The sequence below is a fragment of the Beauveria bassiana genome, assembly GCF_000280675.1.
Source record: "Beauveria bassiana ARSEF 2860 unplaced genomic scaffold BBA_S00001, whole genome shotgun sequence".
Taxonomy (NCBI): Eukaryota; Fungi; Ascomycota; class Sordariomycetes; order Hypocreales; family Cordycipitaceae; genus Beauveria; species Beauveria bassiana.
Genome location: NW_007930836.1, coordinates 702,751 through 726,744, shown reverse-complemented (window position 1 = coordinate 726,744; position 23,994 = coordinate 702,751). Strand labels below are relative to the sequence as shown.

The window sequence follows — 23,994 nt, the reverse complement described above, 5'->3', positions numbered from 1 at the left end:
ATATCACAATCCCATGTCAACAACACATGCCGGGCCAAACCCAAAAACACACCACATTTGCGGAAACCAATCCTACCCAACGTCTGTGCCACACAAGGGTTATACTGGTATTATATGACCCCCGGTCGGCATATGGCGGCATAACGGCAAGCAAATAACAGATTACGGGGGGCGGCACTCGATCTTGCCCCGAATGCCGGTCTCTCAACTTCCTGTTTCAGTAAGAAAATCAGCCACCGGGGACGGCTTCACGCCACGAAAGAAGCAGGACAGGATGGACCCTGCATGATTCTCCGCGCATAGCGCATAGTCGGAAAATTATTACGACCTCCCCCTCCCCCATCGAATATGACAAGGAATAGGCCTTCCCTCTCATCTGCATCCTTCCATTTCGTCCTTCCTTTCTCGATGGTCTTACGTACGACGGCCCGCTTCGTATTTTCAGCTGTTCCCCGAGGTGTCAGTGCCCCCCCGAAACTCGAACAAGAAGAAAAAAAGTCCACTTTGGGGGGACCACTTCATGCGCTTCATGCACAGAGAGACCATGTGCCGCAGCGCAGCGCCGATCCAACCTTTTTTTGTTTCCCTAACTATCTTTTTGGTGCACAAAAGCTCGGCGACTTTTTTGTGTGTTGTTCGTTGGCATTAATCATGCGCGACTTTGAGACATGGCAAGGGCAAAAGGGCCCGACGCTAAGGTGCGCCGATTGTTGACAAGAGATGAGACATGAGGGAAAGTGAGATGAGAAATATTGCGTGCTAAGACATCCGTGTATAAAATGACTGGCAGTCCCCATGTCGACTGTATCTGTTGGGCCCTTTGTTCGTGCTATTTCATTCTCTTTATCCTTTTCCCCCCGGTGGTCTTATATACACCCTTTCCTTTCCTTCCCACCCCCCCCAAAAGAAGCCATGGTCAACGTGGTTGGCATCCTCACGGCCGTCGCCGCGCTGGCCTCTGTCACCGGCGCCGCCCCCGTCGAGGCAAACACCGACAAGCCCACCTGCGCGTCGGGCGTCTACCTGATTGTCGCGCGCGGGACCGGCGAGGCCGTCGGCAAGGGCAAGCCCGGGCAGGTGGCGGACCTTGTGGCCAAGCGGGTGCCCGGGTCGTTCAGCGTGGCTGTCGACTATCCGGCGACGGCCATTAAGCGCCGCAGCAGCAGCGTGAGCAGCGTGAGCAGCGTCTTCAGCCGCGCACTGTACCCGTTCTCCGTGGCTAGGGGCATCAACGACACCAAGAAGAAGATTCAAGACTACGTCGCGCAGTGCGGAACCTCGAGCAAGATTGCCCTCGTCGGCTTTAGCCAGGGCGGCAACGTCATGACGGACCTTCTCGCCGGCGGCGTCCTCAAGCCCGCGCCTCTAGACCCCAGGTATTACAAGAACAGTAAGTCCCCTGCACAACTCTTCCCCTTTTCCCCTTTACCTTCTTCCCGACTGCCCCCCCAATCATGAAACAAACACACACACACGCACAAAAAGAATTGTAGCCCTGCTGATACCTGAAGCAATAGTCATTGCCGTCACAGTCTTTGGCGACCCTACCTTTGCCCCCAACCAGGCCTACAACTACGGCACAAACGCCAACGGCAGCGGCGGCGGCATCTTTTCGCGCGAAAACAACGCCGGCGAGCTGGCCAAGCTCAACGTCCTGGCGGACAAGATTGCCAGCTACTGCGACATCGACGACCTTGTCTGCGCCTCGGGCGCCAGCTCCGAGGTGCACAGCAACGAGGTGGCCGCGCACGCCCAAGAGGCGGCCGACTTTATCGTGGCTCGTGCCCGCTGAGGACGACGGCGGCGGGCATGTGTGCAAAAAGTGAAAGGAAAGGGATTGTATATAAAGATTGCGTTGACCACCGGGTGGATTTAAATGTGAATACATGAATAAATACTGGACATGGATTAGAAACAAAGACATATTTATGACTAATCTATCAATCGTGTAATTTGTCGCCCACGTTGTGCAACACAATGCAAACAGAATGCCGTGTATTTTCCATCTAAATCTTACAGCTCTAAAATAAATCTATAGTACCAAAATGCCAATCTAGCTCAAAACTTGTAGACCTGGTCCTTGTTGTAGCCCAGCTCCTGCAGAGCGCCCGACAGCTCGCCCTGATCCTGGGGGCTGACCTTGTTACCCGAAATGGCCTTCATGAGCCCCGGCGGGCCGCAGACGAAAATCTTGATATTCTCGCTCTTAGGCTCCGGGAGCACCGTCTTGAGCAGCTCCTTGCTGATGAAGCCCGTGCTGCCCCGCCACTCCTCAGGCGCCTTGTCGAGCACGTAAAAGGCGCGGAAGCGCTGCGGGTACGTGTTCTCGAGCTCCTCGAGCTCCTTCTTCAGCAAGATGTCCTCCTTGCTGACGTTGCCAAAGACCATGGTGACCTTTGTCTTGTCGTTTGCGTTTTGAAAGATGCCGCGGGCGAGCTGGAACATGGGGGTGATGCCGGTGCCGCCGGCAATGAGGCCAATGTGGTCGTGCTTGTTCTCAGCCCAGGCGTACTTGGGCAGCGGACCCTTGATGTCGAGTGTCTGACCGGGCTGCAGGTTGTGGATGTGGGTGCTCATGGGGCCGCCGGGATACTGCTTGACGAGGAGCTCGACGTAGCCGGGCTCATCTAGTACACAGACAAAAACACATCAGTAAGGGGTTTTTATTTCCTAGACTGGGAGATGACGAGAGATGACGGCATGCGGGATGAAACCGGAGAAAGAAGAAAAACTCACTCTCATCGTTGATGGGGGTGTAGGGACGCAGGGTCGCCTTCGCGTCACCCTCGCCCTTGTACTTGGCCAGCACAGCGCTCGCAATGGGAAGACCGGGAACCATATCCTTTTCGGGAAGCTCGAAGCGGAAGCGCTTCGTGTTGTGGTTGACGTCGACGACCTCGGACAGCTTCAGCGACAGGAAGCCCTGGTCGCCGCCGACAAAGGCGGGCTTGGCGGGCTGCTTGGAGACCCCGGCACCGGCGCCCTGCGAGGCAGATGTGCTGTAGTAGTAGTAGCCGCCGCCGCCGAGGGCCGCTGCGCCGAGAACGTAGACGGCGGCGTTGCTACCGCCGCCGCTGCCGCCGCTGGGTGTCGGAGGAGGAGGGGGCGCGGCAGCGGCGGGTTTCGCGGCCTGTTGCGCGGCCGAAGGGCCAGTCTCGGTCGCGAAGCGGCGAGCGTGCTGCAATCAGAGGTCAGCGAATATCCTCGAGGAATTGGCGGTTTGGAGAGTTTGGGAGGTTGATTTTGCTTTGAAATCAGCCCCCCGGGCGGGTGAAAACGCCCCAAAAAAAAAACGAGCGCAAATGCAGATGGTAGAATCTGGGGGTAAAAATGACAGCAGTACTTACCATTCTCAGCGGCTGAGCCGCGCGAAAGGCAGATCGAGCAAACATTTTGAATTTGTGTTCCCGGGGTTGATGAAAATGATCAATTGGCCCGAAAGGTACTGAGGGTGTTTGAGAAATGTAGAGCTGCGGGAGCTACCGGGGGCATCCTGACGTTACACAAGCCCAAACAGCCGTAATTAGCAACCACTGTGAGCTCTCCACCAAAAACGAATGACGCCATGCACGTGATATGCACCGTGAAACCTAGGCGAACCGGGGTCAACTCGGATTTACACGGCGTTGAGAACGGTCAGTATGTACGTAGAAAGCAAAGATGTTTGTTTGTTATAGTCAAGTATGAACAGTCTCTATCAACCCTGAACTAACAGTTTTCAAGCAAATTATATAATAATGAAGTCGGTATGCAAGCTCACACCAACTTTGGCCAAACTCACGTCTCCAGCGTCTGATTGGCTGGTGGGGAAGCTTGGTCAGCGGTATTAGGCAAGTCGCGCCAAGTACCCCCACCTGTTGCAGATCTGGCGATGTGCATCTCGATCGTGCCCAAAGGCCTGGTGCAACCATCAATTGCCCTCTGCTATCGCTGAGATTGGCTGGATTGGTCAGACTGGCCGGATTGGCCGGCGCAACGATAGCTGCGTCGAATGGCCATTTCTTCACGCTGACGTAAAAAGTCAGAGTTCACCACCATGTGGCGGCTGATGCCCCGGCCTCGATAATAATTTCCCCCACAGAGGCAAACAGCCCGACTCGTTTTTCACAGATTTACGATTCTCCTAACCCTTCTTATTTATCAGCATCACCCCTGCTTATCCACCTCGCACTCTTTGCATGCTCTTTTCTCGTGGGGCAAGAAGATTGGCGGCACTTTGCGCTGTTTGTCATTCATCTATTCCTTTGACTGACGAGTTGGCTGTTTGAAACTGTTGTGTCTCCGACCCTTTTTATAACCCCCTTAAAAACCGGCCTGAGGCCGTCTCTCGCCCTTGTTTTCCACTGTGCCCATTTACAGCAACGATCGATACTTGTCAGCCAATATCTTTCGATTCTTTGCCGCCTGCTCCTGCTGGTCCGGCCCAAACGCCTCGGGAGGGTCCACCCCGTCAATCCGCCACAGCGCGGCCGGGCCTTCCAGGACCGCATACTCGAGATGGATGCCCTTGTCCGTCGTAAACGGCTTCATAACGCCGTCGATGCCTCTTTTGATAGCCTCGGCGGCTTTCTTGTTTCCCTCCCAGTTTCTCGCAATGTGCGCGACTTCGAGCAGCACATACGGCGCAGCGTGCGGCTTGCCTCCCGTGAAGCCATTCTCTCGCTCGAAAGGGACGAAGAGCGTGTGGACGTAGAAGGCGGGCAGGCCGACGCTCTGGTACCACTCGGTGGCTTTTTTGGCGATGGCGTCTTTGTCTGCCTGGTTGGTGAAGATGCCAACGCTGTGGTTGATCTTCCAGAGAGGCATGATGGCGGTCAAAGAGAAGCGCTCAGTGGTGATTTAAAGATGTCGAGTAGATTGGGGTGATCCGAGCTGTAGCTTTTATAAACGCTTGCCTGGTCGAAACAGAAGTGCAGAAGATCACGGGCTTATATACTTTGGGAGGCCAACGCTGCATCATTGACACAACGCAAGTATCAGCATGGGGTAAGTAAGCTATTAACAGCTCAAAATGAGAACGCAACCGTAAAGGTTGCAACCTTACCAGGACGCTCGTGCCCGTGGGCGGAGGTAATTGAGGCTGGCTCCACGCCCAATCACATTTCCATCGCAGGAAAGCAGTGGCTAGCGCAATAAACTGTTTCTCGGTTACGCTAAAAAAGGCCGATCCTGGGGAAGGTGAGAAGCCCGGAGATGGACATGTAACACCGCGGGCATATTGCGGGCAGATGAGCCAACAGAAACCATTCGGTGAAGAGCTATTACGCAGAATATCAATCAAAATATGTTTGTATAAATCTGAACCTGTCAAGTTTCTTTCCGAGTAATTTCTCATTAGATTGTCACGTTCCGCGGCCGCCTCTGGACTATGTTGTCTACAGCCCACGATGTCCTCTACCTACGTAAGTCCGTTAAAAGGCCGCCATAAGTCCGTCCGCATCAATCGAGTCCCAACTTGCGCACCTTGCGTCACTAGCCTCCAACATCAAATATATTGCTTTTCCTTTTCCTTTGCACATATGATCCTTCTTCGGCCATAGATCACGTAAACATGCCTCTCGGCTACTTGTCAATTGGGTTTACCCCTCAAATGCCAACATTTACACTTGCCGGGTGACATGATGGTGTCATCCCAACTCAGATCCATGGCCGTCTTGGCAGTGGTGCCGAGTTTCGAGGCTTCTGCTCGCGCTATACACTCCGTACATCAATCACCGATTCGACATAATTCCGAGGGTCATGGTGCGGAGGTGGCGGACTCAGAATACTACTTCAAGTCCTTTCCATCCTTCGGCTATGCAGTGATCCCGTCCATCAGGGTAAAAGCATCCCATCATCATCAAGCAAAATGTCCAGTCTACGCTCCGCCGTGTACGTCGCGCCTCAGATCCCGTTCCAGCTCCCGGGACCGGGCGGCAAGACAGGCCTCTGGTCCCCCATCTCCTGCACCCTCATCTACACAGACCGCGAGGCCGTCCTAGTCGACACGCCCATCACCATTCATCAGACGCGTAACCTCATCACCTGGATCGAGAAAATCGCACCCAACCGCAAGCTTACGTACATTTACGTTACCCACGGCCACGGCGACCACTTCTTTGGCATCCCGGTCCTCCTCGAGCGCTTCCCCGACGCCGTCCCCGTGGCCACGCCCGCCGTCATCCGGCACATGGCGCAGCAAGTCGAGGAGCCAGCCTTTTCCACCACCTGGACGTCGCGCTTCCCCAACGGCCAAATCTACGAGCCGCAGCAGCCCACCGTCCTCACGAGCCCGCTGCCCGCGCAGCACAACACGCTTCTGCTCGACGGCGGCCGCCACGAGCTGCGCGCGGTCGAGGTCGGCCACTCCGACACCTACGACTCGACCATCCTGTGGGTGCCGGACCTCAAGCTCGCCGTCTGCGGGGACGTCGTCTACGGACAGGTGCACCAGATGCTGTTTGAGGCGAATACCCGGCAGAAGCGGCAGGAGTGGATCGCGGCGATTGAGAAAGTCGAGGCGCTGCGGCCGGCGTACGTGGTGGCCGGGCACAAGCAGGCCGAGGAGGTGGACGGCGTCTGGCACCTGGCGGCGACCAAAAAGTATATACAGGATTTTGGGAGAGTGCTGGCGGGCGAGCCCCGGGACGCCAAGGAGCTGTTCAAGGAAATGAGCAGGCTGTATCCGGACAGGCTCAACCCGGGGGCGCTGATCCTGAGTTGCACGGGAGCATTTCTCGTTTCAAAAGAGGCGCGTCTTTGAACGCGACAACTCAGGAAACAGGGGAGTTTGTAAGGGGTAAAAAGCGTTGGTAGTTCAGTCTACGTCGTGCGTCCAAGACTCTTAAGATGGACTAGGCCACGGCCCGCAGTGCAGACAAATTGAGGAGTCTATGCTAACTACTATGCTACTCTTTGTCCCCTTGAAGCTGGCCCTTGCTGATTCGTCAAGACGTAGACAGAAGAAGCTCTCCAACACATCAGATGTACTTCGAAATGGCCGAATGCCTATCCAAGATTCACACGAGCTACTGGATGCCACTTGCAATTACGCGAGCTTGAGCAAAATGAAGGGTGCATGCAGAAACAGTTATAGTCTTTGGTGTCCAACTTCGAATGTACTTTATTCAATGCAGACCTATACTGTATTTTGCTAAATCCTACAGTTATAGACCACTGCACTGTTTCCCCATCTGCTTGCACCTCTGGCAGGCGTCATCAACCTCACCAGCCGTAGACAGTGTTCATCCAACAATAAATATGCTTGGGAATCGCTGACTGGCTTGCAAAGACCCACGTCTACTGCTGCGGGCTTTCAACTGAAGATCTGGCGTCATGTCGACGGTCCTACTGACCTCAGTGTTTCGGACCTGGTGAGGGCCGCGTCACTCGTGTAGCTCCAATACTTCGTGCTTGTATATGCTGGGCGCCAGAATCGTGCATGGGGGCGCGGCAAGTCAAACCCTTGTTGAATAGGTTGGATTAGAGATATCATGTTGGTTATCGACGTTTGTCATGTTCGGTAACTATGTAACATCATCGATGCTGGGAACGAATGTTATCTTCCTCCTTGGATGTGGCAACAGCTTTAGAGTCTCGTGCTGCCTGGCGCGAGGATTGGTGGCCTTCTTTCGGGACTTCAGTCTCACTCTCCTTGGGCAGCGTGGGCGTATCCTGCGATTGGTTGATTGTGGGAGTGCTAGTCTGGCTGCCACCGCGTTGACCATGATAGTGCACTACTTGTGGCGGGGCTTGGCCAGCTTGAATGCCCAGCTGTTCCGTTGGGTAAGGGTTGAGATCTTTGCTCGAAGTAGAGAACATAGAAACAACAGGCTGGTGGTAGCCATTTGTGTTGTTGCTGCTGCCCGGGCCTATGAGCTGACTTTGAGTAAAGTGGTCGGCCTGTGTCGGGGTGCTGACATCGTTTCCAGAGCCAATGGTATCGTTGAGGTTGCCCGTCAGGCTATTCATTCCTCCTTCAATATCACGCAAAAGCCGCACATACTCTTCGGGCACCAGGCCGCTCTCCTGCGTCTTGGGATCTTCAGCCACCAGCCAACCTTGACCATGTCGGTATGAGACCCAAATAATCTGACCTTCCACAAGAGGAAGTTCATTTTCGTTTTCGCGCTCAAAATCGAAAAGAGCGACAGCCTTTCCGTGAAATTCCTCATCAGGCGAGGTAATGGTGAATTGGTAATCTCGTGAATAGCGAGATTGATCCGTATCCTGAAAGCCGGAAGATGCGGGGGAGCTTGCGTGCTCAGACGCAGCATACTCATCATGGCAGTGGCCAGTCTGGTCGTAGTGATAGGCACGACTGTGTCGTGATTGATCGGGAGGATAAGTGACAAATTCGCCTCCAGGGCCATTTGCCTCTCCGGCTTGGTTGACGTAGTATTTTTCGCGGCCATCACCAGCGGTCCCAACATAGTACCCCCTCTCGGTGTCGTAGTTTGAGGGATTCAGGATCTGGCTGCGATGTGCGCCGGCGGCTGATGTGGTAGACCTGTGCTTGCGGTGGCGAGTGGCGACTACAGGGCTCTGCAAGTCTTCGTCTTCGCTATATGGAGGTCCGCCGTCACCGCAATGAATTGGGGGGATATCGTGGGCGCGTGAGAGTCTGTCGGGGCCCCAAAAAGACGGCGGGAATCGCTGCTCCCAGGCAACAGGAGGATCCGACAGTCGGCGGCTCTCACTTGCGGGAGTAGTCCATCCTGATGGCGGCCCAGATGGTTCTGGAGGTGGACCATAATGCAGTGGGTTCGTGTATGGGTATGCGAAATCGCGCACGAGGGTGTAAGACAGAGTAGAGGGGAAGAGCGGAAACGCATTCGACTCGGGCCTCGACTTGGATGGGACAGAGCCCGTCGAGTACTGAGAGAGGCGATTCCTCGAGACGTGCGACATTGGGCGGGAGAGGGTTGAGCGGCGTGCTGAAGGCGTGGTGGCGGAGGTGGTGAGCGGTGGCAGGGCCGAAGGGTTAGCTTTGGAGGCGGCGGGCAACGAGTCGTTGGCTGAGGAACTCGACGGGGTATTAGATGTGACAGGCATGGCCGCGGTCGTTGTCATACCGTCGCGGATCAAGGCAGGTGAACGGGCGCCTTGACAGGCGGGCCGCGCACCAAGAGGTGAATTTGACGCCGGTGGTTCGCTGGGTGGCTAAGTAGGCCTTTGTACGACGCAGCAGCGGTCGCGACGGTAGCGCTGCCGGGATGGGACCAAGCAAGCGGTGGACGGGCCTTGGATGAAACAAACGAAGCCCTGCTATAGCGGTGTCGGAAGCGAGAAGCCGATGGATGACTTGTTGTGCGATCGCCAGGCGCGAGGGACGGAGGAGGAGAAGGATCTCGCTGTGTGCTGGCGGTTGGCGCAACCCAATATTTGGCAGCGGCTGGAGAGGAGGGCGCAGACGCAGGCGTGAGCGTGGGGTAGGCTAAAGCGGGCAGGCCACAGACACACGGCTGCGGGCCGGGTTCGACGAGAAGATATGTGAGAAGGAGAATGAAAGGGAAATGCTGGAAAAGCTGATGCGAGGACTGTGTAGTTGTTGAGAAGATGCGAGTGGTGGGATAAAAGATTTGGTCGTAGGGGAGAAAAAACAGAGGCGGAGGAGGAGAGATGGTGGAGGGGAAACCTGTGGCCTGTACCAAGGCTGTACCGTAATTAGGCTGTATGTACCTGTTGCTCTGGTACCAAGCAAGGTAGGTAGAGCGCAGGCCCGCCCCAGCTGGGCAGGTCACTCTTGTGCTAAACTGGCGCCAAACCCGGCCCGGCCACAGACCACTGCAGAAGCGGCCAGTCAACGAGGACAAAAAATAGCATCGAAGCACGATGGCTTGTATTGGTTGGTTCTGGACTGACCCAGTGGAAGGCTCGGACAAGACTACTGACAGGTGTGTAGTGTACCTCGATGTCGACTAGATACCTGGTACATCGCTGGCTCTATTTAATATAGGTTGTCAAAAGTCCAACGACTTTTGACTAATACCTCTGGCATACCTACCTAGGTACTGAGGGAGTAGCGCTTGGGCAAATCCAAAACAAATCTACCACTGACGGGAAAGATTAAAATCAAAAGTTACACGTATCCGATCCTGTGCCGCTTGGGTAAACTAGTTCCTTTTGTGCGCACGCACACACCTCGTTTCCATCCCTTGCTACCAGAATTATGCCAGTCATCAGTGTCAGTCACGTACCAATTGGCAACCGGCCAAGACTACCTAAGTAGGTAGGTTGCCACTGTTGTGCTATGATTGCAGCCTAATGCATCCCCCCCCTATGTAGGTAGGGAGGCAGGAACTCCTAAACTCGCAGACTCGGGGAAAATCGTCTATTTACAACAGCACATGGTTTTCGGGGAAAAAACTAATAATAACATGACCCTTTGTTCATTTCCAAAGTTAGAGACACAGATAACATGGTGGGGGGTCGGGGCCGAACCACGTACTTGCTTGCATAACCCGAGCCCGATTGCCTTGTCATATATGAACAAAAATAGAACACAGCAACTCGTCAGCTTTGTACCACTACGACATGCTCGGATGCGGTCGACTGGCATTCAACACAAGAAAACCAACCTCACGGGGCCGAGAATGGCTGCCAATTTCCCAATGCACAAATTTCCGCCAAAGCCCGTCTGGTCCTTCACCTTGCATGAAAGCAATCTGCCCCAACGGGCTTCTAATTAACGGGGAACTGGCAAAATCCAGGGGGTTTGTCGCCCACCAGACGAACCTCACACCAACCACTGTTGGCCCGGGCCGCCGTCACGGCTAAATATGTATATGAATGCGACTCGGCCTCTTCCACGGCCCCTGTGATGTGCCCTGTGATGTGCAGTCGACAACGCCGCCACGGAACTGGGATGATGAAACCGCCCAACCAGGATGCAAATCCTGATCCCAGCGGCGCCACGTGTGAGGCGCAGTTGACGAATACGCAAGTAAACACAGTCATGTTGATGCCAACTCGAGTTGAATCAGTCCTCTGCTTGTTGCGCAACGTAGCTCCCACGGCTCCGTCGACCCCATGGCTTCCACCAACCTGCAGAAAGTCCGCCTCGTCATCGCTTTTACGGCCTCTTGATCAGCATGCCAAAATATAGCGCGAAAACCCTCAACCCATGACCTTCGAAAAAAAGCAAAACATAACGTTTAAAACCATTGGCAATGGTTCAGTTTTCTGCCAACAGGTAGGCGCCTATCTGTGACGAACACTGCACAAGTCAGTCACTGCGGTGCACAAGGCGCAGTCGCTGATTGGACGAGCTGGCTGCCCCTTGTGTTTCACATTTTATGCGTGCGCTAAAACGGCCATTATGGCTGTGGGTATCCGTACAGCCTTACCATACCGTGGCTGAACCGGGTCCAAATGGCTAATAATCATGAGCAAATTTGCAAATCCTCCTTGACGCTCCATGTACCTTCTTATTCTGTCCTTCTTCCACTGTTCTTTCGATGTTTTGCAGGTCCATATTGATACAACAATGGTAGATGCTAGTCTGTAAGTTTCAGTTTTCTAAATTTAGATCATCCTTCACCTGCTACACCTGATTGCTCCGGCTAGCCGATGTTTAGCCGCCCCCACTCCAGCTGCCACACATCAATAGTTTCGTCTTTTCTTCGCGTCACAAAACCTTTACCGTGATTCTCCTTTCACCTCCCAAGAATGTCATCGTCCCATACCACCGGTTGATCTGGTGGCACGACGGTCTCTTCTCGTCTATTCTATGACGTAGACTCTGCCAAATCAGGTAAGATGCAGCCATATATGCTTGTGCCCCATTCCATGATGATTTCAAATATTGGAGCTGTCTGAAGCTTGCATGTTGATAGACACTTTATACGCAAACAACTTTTTACCTGATGGATCACCTCTTTCTCGCTTTTACATTGCGCAACAATATTTCCGACGAGAATCACAGCTAACAGTCCATTGCATAGTGTCGTCCTCGCGCCTAGGCAGGGACGCGACCCATCAAAATCTTTTCCCGCGTCACAAAGCGCGATACCACACCAGCATGGCTGCCACAGCCAATGGTACAGCTCCTGCTGCCAATGGCACAGAGAATGGCCCCGGCGATTTCAAGCTCAAGTTCTGCACCGTTTGTGCCAGCAACCAGAACCGGTATGTTGTCACCCTGGCTATGTCAATCTGTTCCTGCTTAGTCTGACCGATGCTAGTTCCATGGAAGCCCACCTACGACTATCCCAAGCAAACTACCCCGTAATCTCCTTCGGTACAGGCTCACTTGTGCGCCTTCCCGGGCCGACCATCACCCAGCCCAACGTATACCAGTTCAACAAGACGTCATATGATAGTATGTACAAAGAACTTGAGTCCAAGGACTCAAGACTGTACAAGAACAATGGCATTTTGAACATGCTCTCGAGAAATCGAGGAGTGAAGTGGGGACCAGAGCGCTGGCAGGACTGGGCTATTGGCGTTCCACGACTCAAACACACGACCGACCGTGGCAGTGAGGGTAGCGAAGGTGGCGTCGTCGACGTTGTCTTCACGTGCGAGGAGCGCTGCTGGGACGCCGTTGTGGATGACCTTATGAATCGAGGTTCACCCCTTAACCGACCTGTTCATGTTATCAATGTAGAAATCAAGGATAACCATGAGGAGGCGCACATCGGTGGCCAGGGCATCTTAGACCTCGCTAACTCGCTCAACGCCGCTGCCAAGGAGGAGCGCGAAGCCGCGGGAGCGAACGCCTTTGACATGGGCAGTGCCGCGAGTCGTGCCGCATTCGATGAGCGCGTACCGGATATTATTGCCGCATGGCAGGAGAGATGGCCAAATTTGCCATGCACGTGGACACTGGCGTGGTTCTAGTCATGATCGGCTATATTGCATGATGCTATTTTGCTTATGGGTAATGATGTAATGATCAGCGGTATAAATGGACTCTCAGATCGCTTGAAAAACTCAGCGAATTTATAAACACAATCTCGATTTGGTGTTCCATTTTTTGGCCATGTCAATACAGGATTACCGTGACATTAGGCATGATGCCAAGCTTTTGACTGGCTGCGAGGCATCAAGATCCGGGCGCCATGAAACCGGCAGCCTGTGCGGAGCCGCGGCCTCGTATATGCAAGCATCCCTCCCAATGAACAAAGCCCGATTCATTGGCGCTAAGATCGGAAAGGTTGGGTGGAAAACTGGGAAACGAAATTTGGCCGACACGAGCACAAAAGGGGCTTTATGATATCAGTAAATGATACAGATGGGGTTTTGCTTGGCAGCGGAACCGGGCAGTTGGTGGTTGGTGCAATGGTGGATAAAGAGGAAGAGGTACCTCTTTGTTCGTCAAAAGTGCCTCGGTTTAATCTGTACGCCCCCTGCATATAACCAGTCAGAGAAAGAACCGTAAGGCAGGGCAAGTTCGAGACATGTTTCGCCACCCATGAGTTCATCACCAAGGGCTGTTCGGTTCCAAACTTGCAAGGCATCGGTTTTTGCGAGGATGTGCGCACCGGGTATCGTCGACGATAGGGGGCTATATGTGCAACATGCGGCGTACTGGCGCAGTCTTGGCAACGTTTTGAGATATAGGGCATCCGCACGGTGATGGATGGTGTAATGAGTACGGATTAAGTGCAAGGTCTTCTCGTTGCGATGATTACCTGAAATTATTACCTGAAAAACTGCCAAGAACACAAGCGCGGCGGCCAAAGTCGTCCCATGTCTTGCATAAGGTTCTATAGGCAGGGCCTAAAAGGTATAGGGCAGCAAGCGGCCTCGCATATCTTCGTATAAATGAATGAGCAATGCGACGATGCTGGCGAGAAAGGAACGGCCTGGGTGCCTGGGCAAGCGGGCATGCAGGCAGACGGATAGCAAAAACGCACAAAGAGTTCAGCAATCGAAGAGGAACGCGAAGGTCCTCAGATTAGGTCTTGCTAAAAAAAAAGTACAGAGGCCAATCACTTGATAATGCGGTACGCTAGTGTGAGTAGCAATGTGCCATTGCAACGCCCTTTTACATCATGGTCTTCTCTAAAATATTGATCAAAATAGGATCAATCATTATTGATTAATGATGGAATGTTGTCACTTGCGAAAGCGGGACACAAGTCGAGGCGACGCAACAAAGGGCGCAGCTTGAGGAGGCTCAACTGCCGACTTTGTCGGCGCTGGGGTGAATAATGGGGAGAGAAAACGGAACCGCGCAAGATTCGGCTGTCAATCTTGTGCAGATCATCGTTTAGCTTGGCGTTTACACTTTGTAAACATATAGGCTAGATTTTGTACCTTGCAAGGCCACAGAGGAGCGCGTCGATATACTATAGTACAAAGTACAAGGAAGTACGTGACTGGAGAACGACAAGGACGCTGTCAAAGCGCGATCCCGTTGGCTGGGGTTATGAGAAGCTCAACACATCGTAGCGTATAGATGCCGGCAGTTGGAGAAACCACGAGAGTAACGGCAAGCTCAATAATTGAGCGGCTTGCCATGGTGAGGGAGACAGATATGTGACTCGGCAACCGATGCGAGCGATGAAGAGAAAAAGGGCTGGTTCGTGCAGTGGAGCGTCCACATCACCCCCTTTTGAACCGGACCATTGGCTGCAGACTACGTACTGGTACGGATAATTACAGTTCATTGATTTTCAGCAACCCAAAAATAAGGAGAATGAAAGGAACAAAAGCCCAGACCCGCTGCGCAGGGCGCATCTCAGAGGGGGAGAAGCCGCTAGTTTTAGCGTGGGCTGGGCGGGCACGCGGGCTGGCGGTTTGGCAAATCAGGGCGACGCAATGCAGTACTCGAGGAAGAGGCGCAAGGGGTATGCAAGTGGCGGGTGTGTGCTGATAATACTAAAAGGGAGCGGTTTGTACGGCGGCAAGCGGGTTGTGGTTGTGGTGGCGGTGATGCCAGTATCGTGCGCAACGTTGACATGATATTCAGAAGAAGTGGTCAGGATAGGTACCCTTTCTTTTTTGAAGGTTTTCGGAATACAGGTAGTATCCGTACCTACCTACGTCCGTAGCTACCTAGGTAGTCGTGGCTGGCTTGTAGTTACCTTACTGGTACAGGCCTGTGCTAGCTGCTGTAGTGGGTGGTTGTTGGCGATGGGTTCGGGTCGCAGCTGAACAAGGGTGCAAGAGAAAGCTTGCAACCAATCGTCGGAAACCATCTTTTCCGGACAGTAAACTATCAATCAACATGTCGCAAGTTACAAGTGACAGCCAGGGCCGAACTTTCCCATCTGGATACAAGTCGGCAGTCGCGCCACATAACTCTTGATCATGCCATTCCCACCACACCCCCCGCCAGCTCGTTGATTTTCGAACTGTTGCTGCCGTTTCGTTGGTTAGTTGCAGTGACGCTAAAGTAGCCTACTTTCAGTAAATAGGTACCTATGTTCAGCTGTGTTACTTCCCGCTGCCCTTTTTCACACACCCGACATTCTCACCAAATAACACCATGCACTAGTGACGGCTATTTTCATCTAAAAAAAATCCTCCTAAAATTCTCCTTCCCCGGCCTGGTCTTCCCCATTCAGTGGTGGGTGCCAGAAATTACCAGCATACGCACATATTACGCCAGTAGCTCATTTCCCACGTCTTTGTTTCTTCATTTGTTTCGTCTTCTTTTTTTCCCAAAACTTGCCTGATATTCTCAGTCTTTCGGAAAGTCCCTTCTGACGAATCCACATACAGCCCCTTGCTGCGACCAGCATCGCCCGTTTCAAGCTCACCCGGGACACTTCGCTATCTGTGTGTGGTGTTTGTCACAGAGGGAGCCCTTGGCTTTGTTGAAAACAGTAGGACTGCAGGAGACTGGAAAACGCAAACGACAAGGTTTTACATGCAGGATCAGCGCTAGACGACGTTCTTATTATTGTTCGTCTGCCCGGCTCTCACATTGTCTTGAGCCGTTTGGTTGTCCTTGAGTGACATATATGACTGTTTGAAGTTTGGCTATTTGACTGCGGCGGCATACGATCGCGGTGATCAAGGCTTGTTTCTGGCACAATCATTGTTGAATTACGCAAAACGTCTATGGCAATTGCTGCCTGCTCCGACAACATCTATCGGTTCCAAACTGTTGCTCACCATCATTACATATCAACAAAATCTGGGGCTCTGCGTTGTCTAAGACGCTACGTTGTACCAGGCACGCCAGGCACAAACCGCTATCCGTCTAGGATACACGAACTATTGCCACAACCTACACAGCCAACACAGCAACCTAGGCAACGAGAGAGCATCCATCAGCGGGGGACGACAGGTATTAGGCTCGACTTCATCCCAGTCAGGCCAGTGCCAGCAAGCTGCGGCGCCGTCATTCTCGGCAAATTTGAGAAACCAAACCGACCAAATTGCAAGGCCGACTGCAAGACAAGGGGCAGCTTTCACAGAGTCTCAGTGTGGGAATCAGTTGACCCGCCGGAGGCAGCAGCTACCTAAGACCTAGGTAGTAGGTAAACGCCCCCCCAGGACCTCAAGACAGCGTCAAACAGGCTGAAAGGCCCAAAGGATACGCCAACTTGCCTGTTCCTTGCCGTTTTGGCCGCTAAAGTTTAGTCCCACAGCGCCCCAAAGCACCCCCGGCCGTCCCCAAAGCATCCGCAAAAAAGGCCCCGTTTCGGCGTGCCTGCCGCTGCCCGACTCCTGCAATCAACCAAGACACCGCCACGGCCCTTTTCCTTTTCTCATGCAAACACTCCCTCCGCATCCCCCCCTCACCATCATGAGCGCTGTTGGTCGCAATGCGCCGCTCTCTCCGATATCTGTAGGCGGAAACGATTGGTCTATCCCAAAATATCCTCCCAGTGGCGACGCTCCTTATCCCAATAGTCGCGGCAATCTCGCCTCCCCCCCCAATTCGGGTGGCTCCAACGGCAACATGAGTATCAACGGCTTTCCTGGCGGTCCTAGGAGCACCGGTGGCCCGTCACCGCCAGCTTCGGTTGGCCGTTCCTCTGGCGGCACCAACATGTACGCCAGAAGCGATGCTGGTCCTCCCAACGGCGGTCTTAGCGGCCCCAGCGGCCAGCAACAGCAAAGGGGCGGCGAGCTCGACGAAGCCGTCCTCCACGAGCATTACCTCACCCTTCGCGTCTTTCTCAACTCACGCGACTCGGCCGCGAAGCAGCAGCCTAACAAGGCGCGCGATAAGCTCCTGCGACTCTCCTCTGTCCAGTTCTTCGAGCTGAGTACCGACGTCTTTGACGAGCTGATGCGCAGACAGGCCCTTGCTCGCATCCCTCCCAATGCCCCCAACCGCCCGTCCGCCTTTCTACTACCCGAAAAGACGTTTCACCCCAAACGAAACCAGGCTCGTCAGCGACTCTCTTTCCTTGGCCCTCCGCGTTTCCGGGACTTGGCCGCCGATGTCTTTTCCGAGCTCGAGCGCCGATTCCCGAGATTCGTGGCAGGCGAAATTCCCCGGGGGAACAGCGCCATGTCCAACCGCAGCGGCGGGCGAACTGGCACTCCTGTCAACGGTGGATATCCTCCCAGAGGTCAGAGTCGTGCTCGGCGTCCGTCAGACTCAAGCTCGATGAGAGGCGGCCCTCCACCGCCAGACCCATACGCGGTTCCTCCATCTCCAAACCTCGGCGGCGGCAGCGACTTTAATCGACCCCTGCCCAAGCAGATCAACCAAAATAATACCATAATTCCCAACAAAAGTACCATGCTCGAGGAAGACGACGGCGAGGGTTCGTCAGAAGTAAGTCCCGATATACATTTATCATACAATATTCACTCCATGCTAATACTCCCCTGCAGACTGACAGAAAGCTTATTGAGGACTATGAATTACAACTAAGAGAGCTGCGGGAAAAGCTGGCGAGCATGGAAAGTCAGAAGAAAGACGAGAAGTTGCAAGAAAAGCAGGAATGGGCCGACAAGCTAGCCGAAGCCGAGAGCAGGAATAGCTCGATGAAACAAGAGCTGGAGAGACTGCAAGACAAACACGACCGCGAAACTCGAGACCTGCAATCGAGATTGGATGAGATGGAGCGCAATTCCGGGAGTATGCGCGGCGGTGGAGACTTGGAAATGGAGAATGAGGAGCTGCGCAACTCGCTTAATCGACAACAACGGGTCACCGAAGAGGTTCGCCAGGAGGCACAGGAATTTCTGCGTGAAATGCGCACACTTTCCGAGCAAAGTCACGCACGATATGAAAAGCAAGTTGAATTGGAGCGCAACATCGAAGCGCTAGAGGCTGAAGTAAAGGAATGGCGAAACCGGTATGCCCGTACAAAGACGCAGCTCCGCAGCCTGCGCTCTTCTTCGCTAGGTCTGTCTGAGGATACCGAAGGCGCACGATTGATTCGAGAAAAGGGTTTCAGCGACGACAATGGCCTCGTCAAGGACGTCCATGTCACTAAGTATCAGATCTCCATCGACGATCTGCTCCAGTCGGCGCGCAAAGATAATCCGGAAAAGACAATTGATGCAATGAAGGCTGTCGTGGTCAGCGTGCGGCGAGTCACTAGAGATGCCGACGGCGCGGCGCGACACGATGAACAAGCGGCGCAACAGCTGGGAAAACTCAAGGCTAGGGTCTCCGCAGCGGCCAACAATCTCATCACAGCTACCAAGCATTTTGCTTCCGGGGCGGGCATCTCGCCAGTATCGCTGGTGGATGCTGCCGCGTCTCATCTAACAGTAGCTATTGTCGAGCTCCTTCGCGTTTGCAAGATTCGACCTACACCGGCAGGTGAGCTGGAAGACGACGACGACGGATCAGTAACGCCAGTGGACTCGACAAGTTTCTTTTCGCCTCGCACTACATCACACGCAGGATCACGAAATTCACTACCGGCACCGCCGGCTTTCCAAGGGTTAGGCGGCATGCGAGCGAGCGCTGAGTCGTCGGCGTACAGCCCCATCAACTCCCCGCGAGAATCGATAGAACCGTTTGGACGCAACGGCCCTAATGGCATCACGAATGGCTACGGACAGAGCGCAAACGGCCGCAATGAGGGCTACAAGGCGTACGACGGTTACTAAGCTGGACGAGACTGCAACATCCTTTGCATACTGATAATGGGAGATGAGACGCGCACTGTTGATACCCCACGGGTCCGGGCACGGAAGACCGGATCACGAACTGTTGGAATTATGTTTTGCTTCGTTTAGCCCGAGGTGGCAGTGCCACGGACGGTACTTGTGATAAATTTTGGAGAAGCGAGGTTGAAGAATGCCTGATGACAATTTGCATGCAACGACAGGGACACTAGAAACGACAGAATGAAGAAGGTGCTGGGATAGAAGGATCTGGAGCTGGCGTTTTATCAGGCTTGGGCCCTCAGGCGCGTGAGAGCCTCGGGTGTATATATGCAGGCGAGTCTATTTGTATCATTACTTCGAGGAGTTGATTTTTTCGGGAGGACAAAGGGCGACTGCGAGAGTCTGTCTTGCGGAGCCGTCTCTTGGGCCCTGTTGAAATGAGCGAACGGCTTTTGCTATTTTGATAGGCTATTTTGAATCTCTATCACTGGCTGCTTGCTCTTGTTTATGTGAATTGTGATTTTATTTTCCACTGTCGGACTGAATCGAGAATAGCAGATGTACGGACTGGCCGAGGTGAGATGGCGTTTAACCTTTTCAAAAGGGCAGACAGATTGACAAGACGAGGCAAGGCGCAGGCGCAGGCGCAGGCAGCTCCACCCCACCCCCACCCACCACCTCCAGCCACTGTGCCACCCATGCCACTCTAGGCTAACAAGCTAACTACCTAGGTGCTAGGCTACCTGTTAATCGCTTGATCGCCTGGCCGCATCTTGAAAGGCTTATTCCTCGACACCCGCTGGCGGCTTTGCCAGGCCATAACTTTGTCCTTGCGTGTGACACCTGGGCATCTAATCGTCAATTTCGACAAGCTTCCAATATAGTTCAGCATCTCTCTCCCTTTGGATCACTTCTTCACTCGCAAACTGTGCGCAATCTTGCCGAAACACTGCCCAAACGCCCATTCAAACCGCCACACCTACCACCTCCTCGTTTCTGGGGAAGCGCAGCCTGGCTGGCACCACAGCCTTCCCTCTTGCTCTCTGGATTGACTTTGCCGCCCGTCACGACTCGGTCACCGACCTTTTTTTTTTTTTTTGTCCCCTTCTCCGTCCGTTTCCACGCACGACTCATGCGCACAGACTGGTTCATTGCCCAGCACTTCCCAGGCTCGCTGTCCACCTTAAATTTTACACCAGACATCAAAAGTGCGCTGCGACAACGGAGCAGCGGGCGCATTTTGCACTTGGAAATGGCCACTGCAATTCTGGAGTGGCCGATTGCGCGCCCCAAAGGATTCGCCGAGTCTTACGCCGACGACGACGATGATGATGACGATGATACCGTCAACCTGATCGAATACCCCGTTTTCGACGCAGAGCAATGTTTGCCAGTAGCACTCGCATGCCACAGTACAACGGCGGGAGCAGAGCGAGACGAGCCTGTCGCTGGTGCGACGTCGACCAAGAGTAACATGATGGTCGGCGGAGACGGCGCCGTCGCTTCCACGCCAGCAGACTCGCTCACCAACGCTGTCGCAGAGGCCGACGTCGAGGAATTGGCCCAACAAGAGGATTGCTCATCTTTTACAACAAGCACAGCAGACGCCCGACAGCCGACGACGCCTGCCCCCCTTCCTGCTACTACCACGCTACAGCCGCCGAGCGCCACCACCACCATGACCAGCTCCGACATGGACTCTTCGCGCTTGGAATTCTCGTCGCCGCTGCGACAGCAAGTCGAACATGTCTGCACTTCAGCGTCGCCGCTCAGCGACGTCAGCGATGCCCATGAATTCGACTACGACTTTGACGTCTCGTCGGGCCATCGCCTGATCCGAATCAAGCCCACCGCCGCGCAGTGGGACGACTTCCCCGCGCTGCTGGCCTTTGCGCGGAAGCTGGGCGCGTGCGAGGACGGCTGCTTCAAGCTCCAGCTGCCGGCCGATCTGCGGCACCCGCTGCCGCACAAGGACAAGCAAACATTGCCCGCCAATGCCTACAAGGCGAAGCAGATTCGCCGCACAACGTTTTGGCAGCTGAGCACTGTCAAGGCCGAGGGCGAGTTTTACAGCCCTCCAGATGCGGACGCGGAGCCGACAGAATCGGTTGAGGCGACGCTCAAAACGCTCAAGACCATTTTTCGCAAAAATATGGGCAGGCAGATGCGCAATGTGCGATATCGCCCCGACGTACCCGCCTGGAGCCGCGAGCAGCGTCGCGAGGCCGGCGTCCCTCCCGACTGGAGCCCCATCCACCCGCTCCGTGGCGATCTGCTGGACCGCACAAAGGCCGTAATTCCCGGTATCCATACCCCGTACGTGTACGAATCGGCGCCGCATTTCGGCGCCACCTTTCAGATTCACGCCGAAGATTATCGCCTGCTGTCCCTCAACCACCTCTATCGGGGGCGCAAGATTTGGATCGTGATTCCATGCACAGCTATTGACGTGGCCGAGAAAGCCCTGGGCCGCGCCGCCGACGGCTGCTCACAGTTTATGCGGCACCGCGCCGAATTCTTTTTCCCCGAAAAGCTCGACAAGCTGGGCATTCCCTACCGCATCGCGGATCAACGCCCCGGAGAGACGATTGTCATCCTCCCCGATGCGTACCACGAAGGATACAGCACGGGGTACACCCTCGCCGAGGCCAAAAATTACGCCGACGACCAGTGGAGCACCGACACGTACAAGTCGTGCGCCGCGCACTGCCAGCTCGCGACGGCTATTCCGCCTGAATTTCTGCGACCGCTCGCAGAGGGCGAAGAGAGGCTGGATCTGTGCGCGCTGCAGGACGAGCAGCATGCGGCAGAGGCTAAACGGGCGGCCGAGGAGATGGAGATGGATGCCGAGGGAGAGGACGAGGGAGAGGGGGTGGAAGTGAAGCGGGTCAAGGTTGAATGATGCAGCGTTGCAATGGGAGCAATGGGTGCAAATCACGGTACTAGGCGTTTTTTTTTTGGTATGACACCGGGAATGAGGCGAAGTCGAAACGAGATTATGAGATGTAATTTCCAGCGTGATTTTTTCTTTTTTTTCACTTTCCTTTTTTCATTGTTTTTTTTTTTTGGTTGTTGAAAACGTCCAACCCTCAATATCTGAAAGAGCAAGTGGACAGTCAATGTTTTGTTATTTGGTGTTTATATGTTTTTTACTTGGGCGTCGCGGAACGGATGGGAAAAACTTCTCTCTGCTTGATGGTGCAAATTACATGATTACTTTGAAATTCAGTCTTTGGACATGGCGTTATTGAAACTACGAATCGCGTGCATGTGATGGAGTTGCCGTCATCTAAACTCCCCCACGCAGACAAGATGTTAAAGGAAGCAAAGTATAGACGTGTAGTTATACCATTTAGGACTAATTAATAAGCAAAGACACAACTTTTTTTTTTTTTTTTTCTGTAAATTCTTGTATATAAAAAAAGTTGTTGTGACATTTTCTATAGATGCCTTTTCCAATCTACCCGCGCTTCACTACATCCTCCAGCGCCGACAAGACGTTTGAAGGAAGTAAAGTATGGACGAGTATACCATTTAAGACTAATTAAAAAAGTAAAGATACACTTTTCTTTTTTTTTTTTTTAATCTTGTATATTAAAAAAAGTAGTTGTCACAATTCTTTTTTAGACACCTTTTTCCAATCTACCCACGCTTCGCCACGTCCTCCAGCAGCGTCTCCGCCGCCAGCTTGCCCAGATTGTTGCTCGCCAGCGGCGAGTCGCCCGTCAGCAGGCGACGATCCCGGTGCACCTGGCCCGTGATGCCGTCGTTCAGCGTCTTGACGCCGCGCTTGCGCAGCGCGTCGCCGACGAGCCACTGCATCTGGCCGGGAATGTAGCCAATGTCAATGTTGGTGCCCTTGTCGAGCGCGTCGGGAAAGACGACAATCTCGTAGCCGTCATAAATGTACTTGCTCCCCGCGGGCTTGCCCACGTCGGCGGCGAGCAGCGCCGCGGGCCCGTGGCACAGCGTAATGGTGTAGCGCTCGTTGGCGTCTGCCCAGCGCAGCACGTCGCCGACGAGCCGCGACTCCGGCACGCCGTTGATGACGCCGTGTCCGCCGGGGATAAAGACGCCCAGGTACGGCGTCTCCTTGCTGAAACCCGCAGCGCCCCAGAGCTGTTCCAGGTTGAGCGGGTTGCGCAGTTTTTGCTCGTATTTCTTGTAAATGTTCTTGACGGCGTCGTCTTCGCTGGGGAAAGCCCAGACTTCAAACTTGACGGGCTCGCCGGAGAGCGTGGCCACGTCCACGTCAAAGCCCGCGGCGTCGAGGTGCAGCAGCGGGAGCAGCAGCTCGACGGGGTGGTTGCCGGTGGAGAAGAAGCGGCCGTCGGCCATGGGCAGGTAGCGCTCCTGCGTGCCAATGAGGAGAATCTTCCAGCGGCCGCCGGTGTAGGCCGACGGGTACGAGGCGCCGTCAAAGTCGGTCTTGGAGGGCACGTACTGGGTGAGGGAAAAGGGAGAGGGGAAGAAGGCGTTGAGCTCGGCCTGGTCGGCGACGGGGGCGCGGTCGTTGGACATTTTTGGAAAGAGGTTTTAAAGGATGGATGGATAGATGGGTAGAAGTGTGTGTGTGTGTGTGTGTGTGTGTGTATGATTTGGGAGGGTGTGATGGTGATGTGGTTGTGGGCTATAGCTGAGGAAGCAGGAGGGGTAATGCGCTTTATACCTGGATGGATGGGGACTGCAAGAGGATTCAATTCTTCTTTTGGATTCTCCAAGCTGATTTAGAAAGGGTAGCATCGACATGCCTCGGCCATCCGGACAAGCCTCCCGATAAGCGAGGGGCTTCTTCCGTGTCAATTGCTGTTGCGCCAAGCTGGGTGGCTTTGCGCTGACTCGACTTACATACATGCTGGCGGATCACGATCAGCCGAAACCTTAATAGAACTGCCATCAAAGTTACCCCGCTCTGCTCGTCGTCGTAGGGCAAAAAAAGCTTTCGCAACTGTAAAACGATCGTCGCGCCATTTCAGGTTTAGCTTCCGTCGGAGTTGCTTCCATCGGAGTCGCTTCTCCATCGGAAGCTCA

The 23,994-nt window shown here is 54.0% G+C and overlaps 9 protein-coding genes across 9 annotated transcripts; 5 read left to right on the top strand and 4 right to left on the bottom strand.

Moving 5' to 3' along the window:
* Positions 1-912: 912 nt before the first annotated feature.
* Positions 913-1,792, top strand: BBA_00246 (cutinase-like protein; the record flags this gene model as incomplete). Its single annotated transcript, XM_008595343.1, has 2 exons — positions 913-1,390; positions 1,518-1,792. The coding sequence occupies 2 exons, from the start codon at positions 913-915 to the stop codon at positions 1,790-1,792; spliced, it is 753 nt and encodes a 250-aa protein (XP_008593565.1).
* Positions 1,793-2,058: 266 nt separating this feature from the next.
* On the bottom strand, positions 2,059-3,392 carry BBA_00245 (oxidoreductase NAD-binding domain-containing protein; the record flags this gene model as incomplete). The annotated part of the gene is made up of 3 exons (XM_008595342.1): positions 2,059-2,627; positions 2,737-3,178; positions 3,348-3,392. The coding sequence occupies 3 exons, from the start codon at positions 3,390-3,392 to the stop codon at positions 2,059-2,061; spliced, it is 1,056 nt and encodes a 351-aa protein (XP_008593564.1).
* Positions 3,393-4,353: 961 nt separating this feature from the next.
* BBA_00244 (BOUP1-like protein) lies at positions 4,354-4,806 on the bottom strand (the record flags this gene model as incomplete). Its single annotated transcript, XM_008595341.1, has 1 exon — positions 4,354-4,806. The coding sequence occupies one exon, from the start codon at positions 4,804-4,806 to the stop codon at positions 4,354-4,356; it is 453 nt and encodes a 150-aa protein (XP_008593563.1).
* Positions 4,807-5,848: 1,042 nt separating this feature from the next.
* BBA_00243 (metallo-beta-lactamase domain protein) lies at positions 5,849-6,742 on the top strand (the record flags this gene model as incomplete). The annotated part of the gene is made up of 1 exon (XM_008595340.1): positions 5,849-6,742. One exon carries the CDS (start codon positions 5,849-5,851, stop codon positions 6,740-6,742), a length of 894 nt encoding a protein of 297 aa, XP_008593562.1.
* Positions 6,743-7,515: 773 nt separating this feature from the next.
* On the bottom strand, positions 7,516-9,033 carry BBA_00242 (SH3 domain-containing protein; the record flags this gene model as incomplete). Its single annotated transcript, XM_008595339.1, has 1 exon — positions 7,516-9,033. The coding sequence occupies one exon, from the start codon at positions 9,031-9,033 to the stop codon at positions 7,516-7,518; it is 1,518 nt and encodes a 505-aa protein (XP_008593561.1).
* A 2,968-nt stretch (positions 9,034-12,001) lies between these two features.
* Positions 12,002-12,822, top strand: BBA_00241 (Ssu72-like protein; the record flags this gene model as incomplete). Its single annotated transcript, XM_008595338.1, has 2 exons — positions 12,002-12,108; positions 12,165-12,822. 2 exons carry the CDS (start codon positions 12,002-12,004, stop codon positions 12,820-12,822), a joined length of 765 nt encoding a protein of 254 aa, XP_008593560.1.
* Positions 12,823-16,687: 3,865 nt separating this feature from the next.
* BBA_00240 (Spa2-like protein) lies at positions 16,688-18,963 on the top strand (the record flags this gene model as incomplete). The annotated part of the gene is made up of 3 exons (XM_008595337.1): positions 16,688-17,671; positions 17,731-18,670; positions 18,755-18,963. 3 exons carry the CDS (start codon positions 16,688-16,690, stop codon positions 18,961-18,963), a joined length of 2,133 nt encoding a protein of 710 aa, XP_008593559.1.
* Positions 18,964-20,095: 1,132 nt separating this feature from the next.
* On the top strand, positions 20,096-21,865 carry BBA_00239 (transcription factor Domain protein family; the record flags this gene model as incomplete). Its single annotated transcript, XM_008595336.1, has 1 exon — positions 20,096-21,865. The coding sequence occupies one exon, from the start codon at positions 20,096-20,098 to the stop codon at positions 21,863-21,865; it is 1,770 nt and encodes a 589-aa protein (XP_008593558.1).
* Positions 21,866-22,605: 740 nt separating this feature from the next.
* BBA_00238 (chaperone protein hchA) lies at positions 22,606-23,484 on the bottom strand (the record flags this gene model as incomplete). Its single annotated transcript, XM_008595335.1, has 1 exon — positions 22,606-23,484. The coding sequence occupies one exon, from the start codon at positions 23,482-23,484 to the stop codon at positions 22,606-22,608; it is 879 nt and encodes a 292-aa protein (XP_008593557.1).
* Between the last annotated feature and the right edge of the window lie 510 nt (positions 23,485-23,994).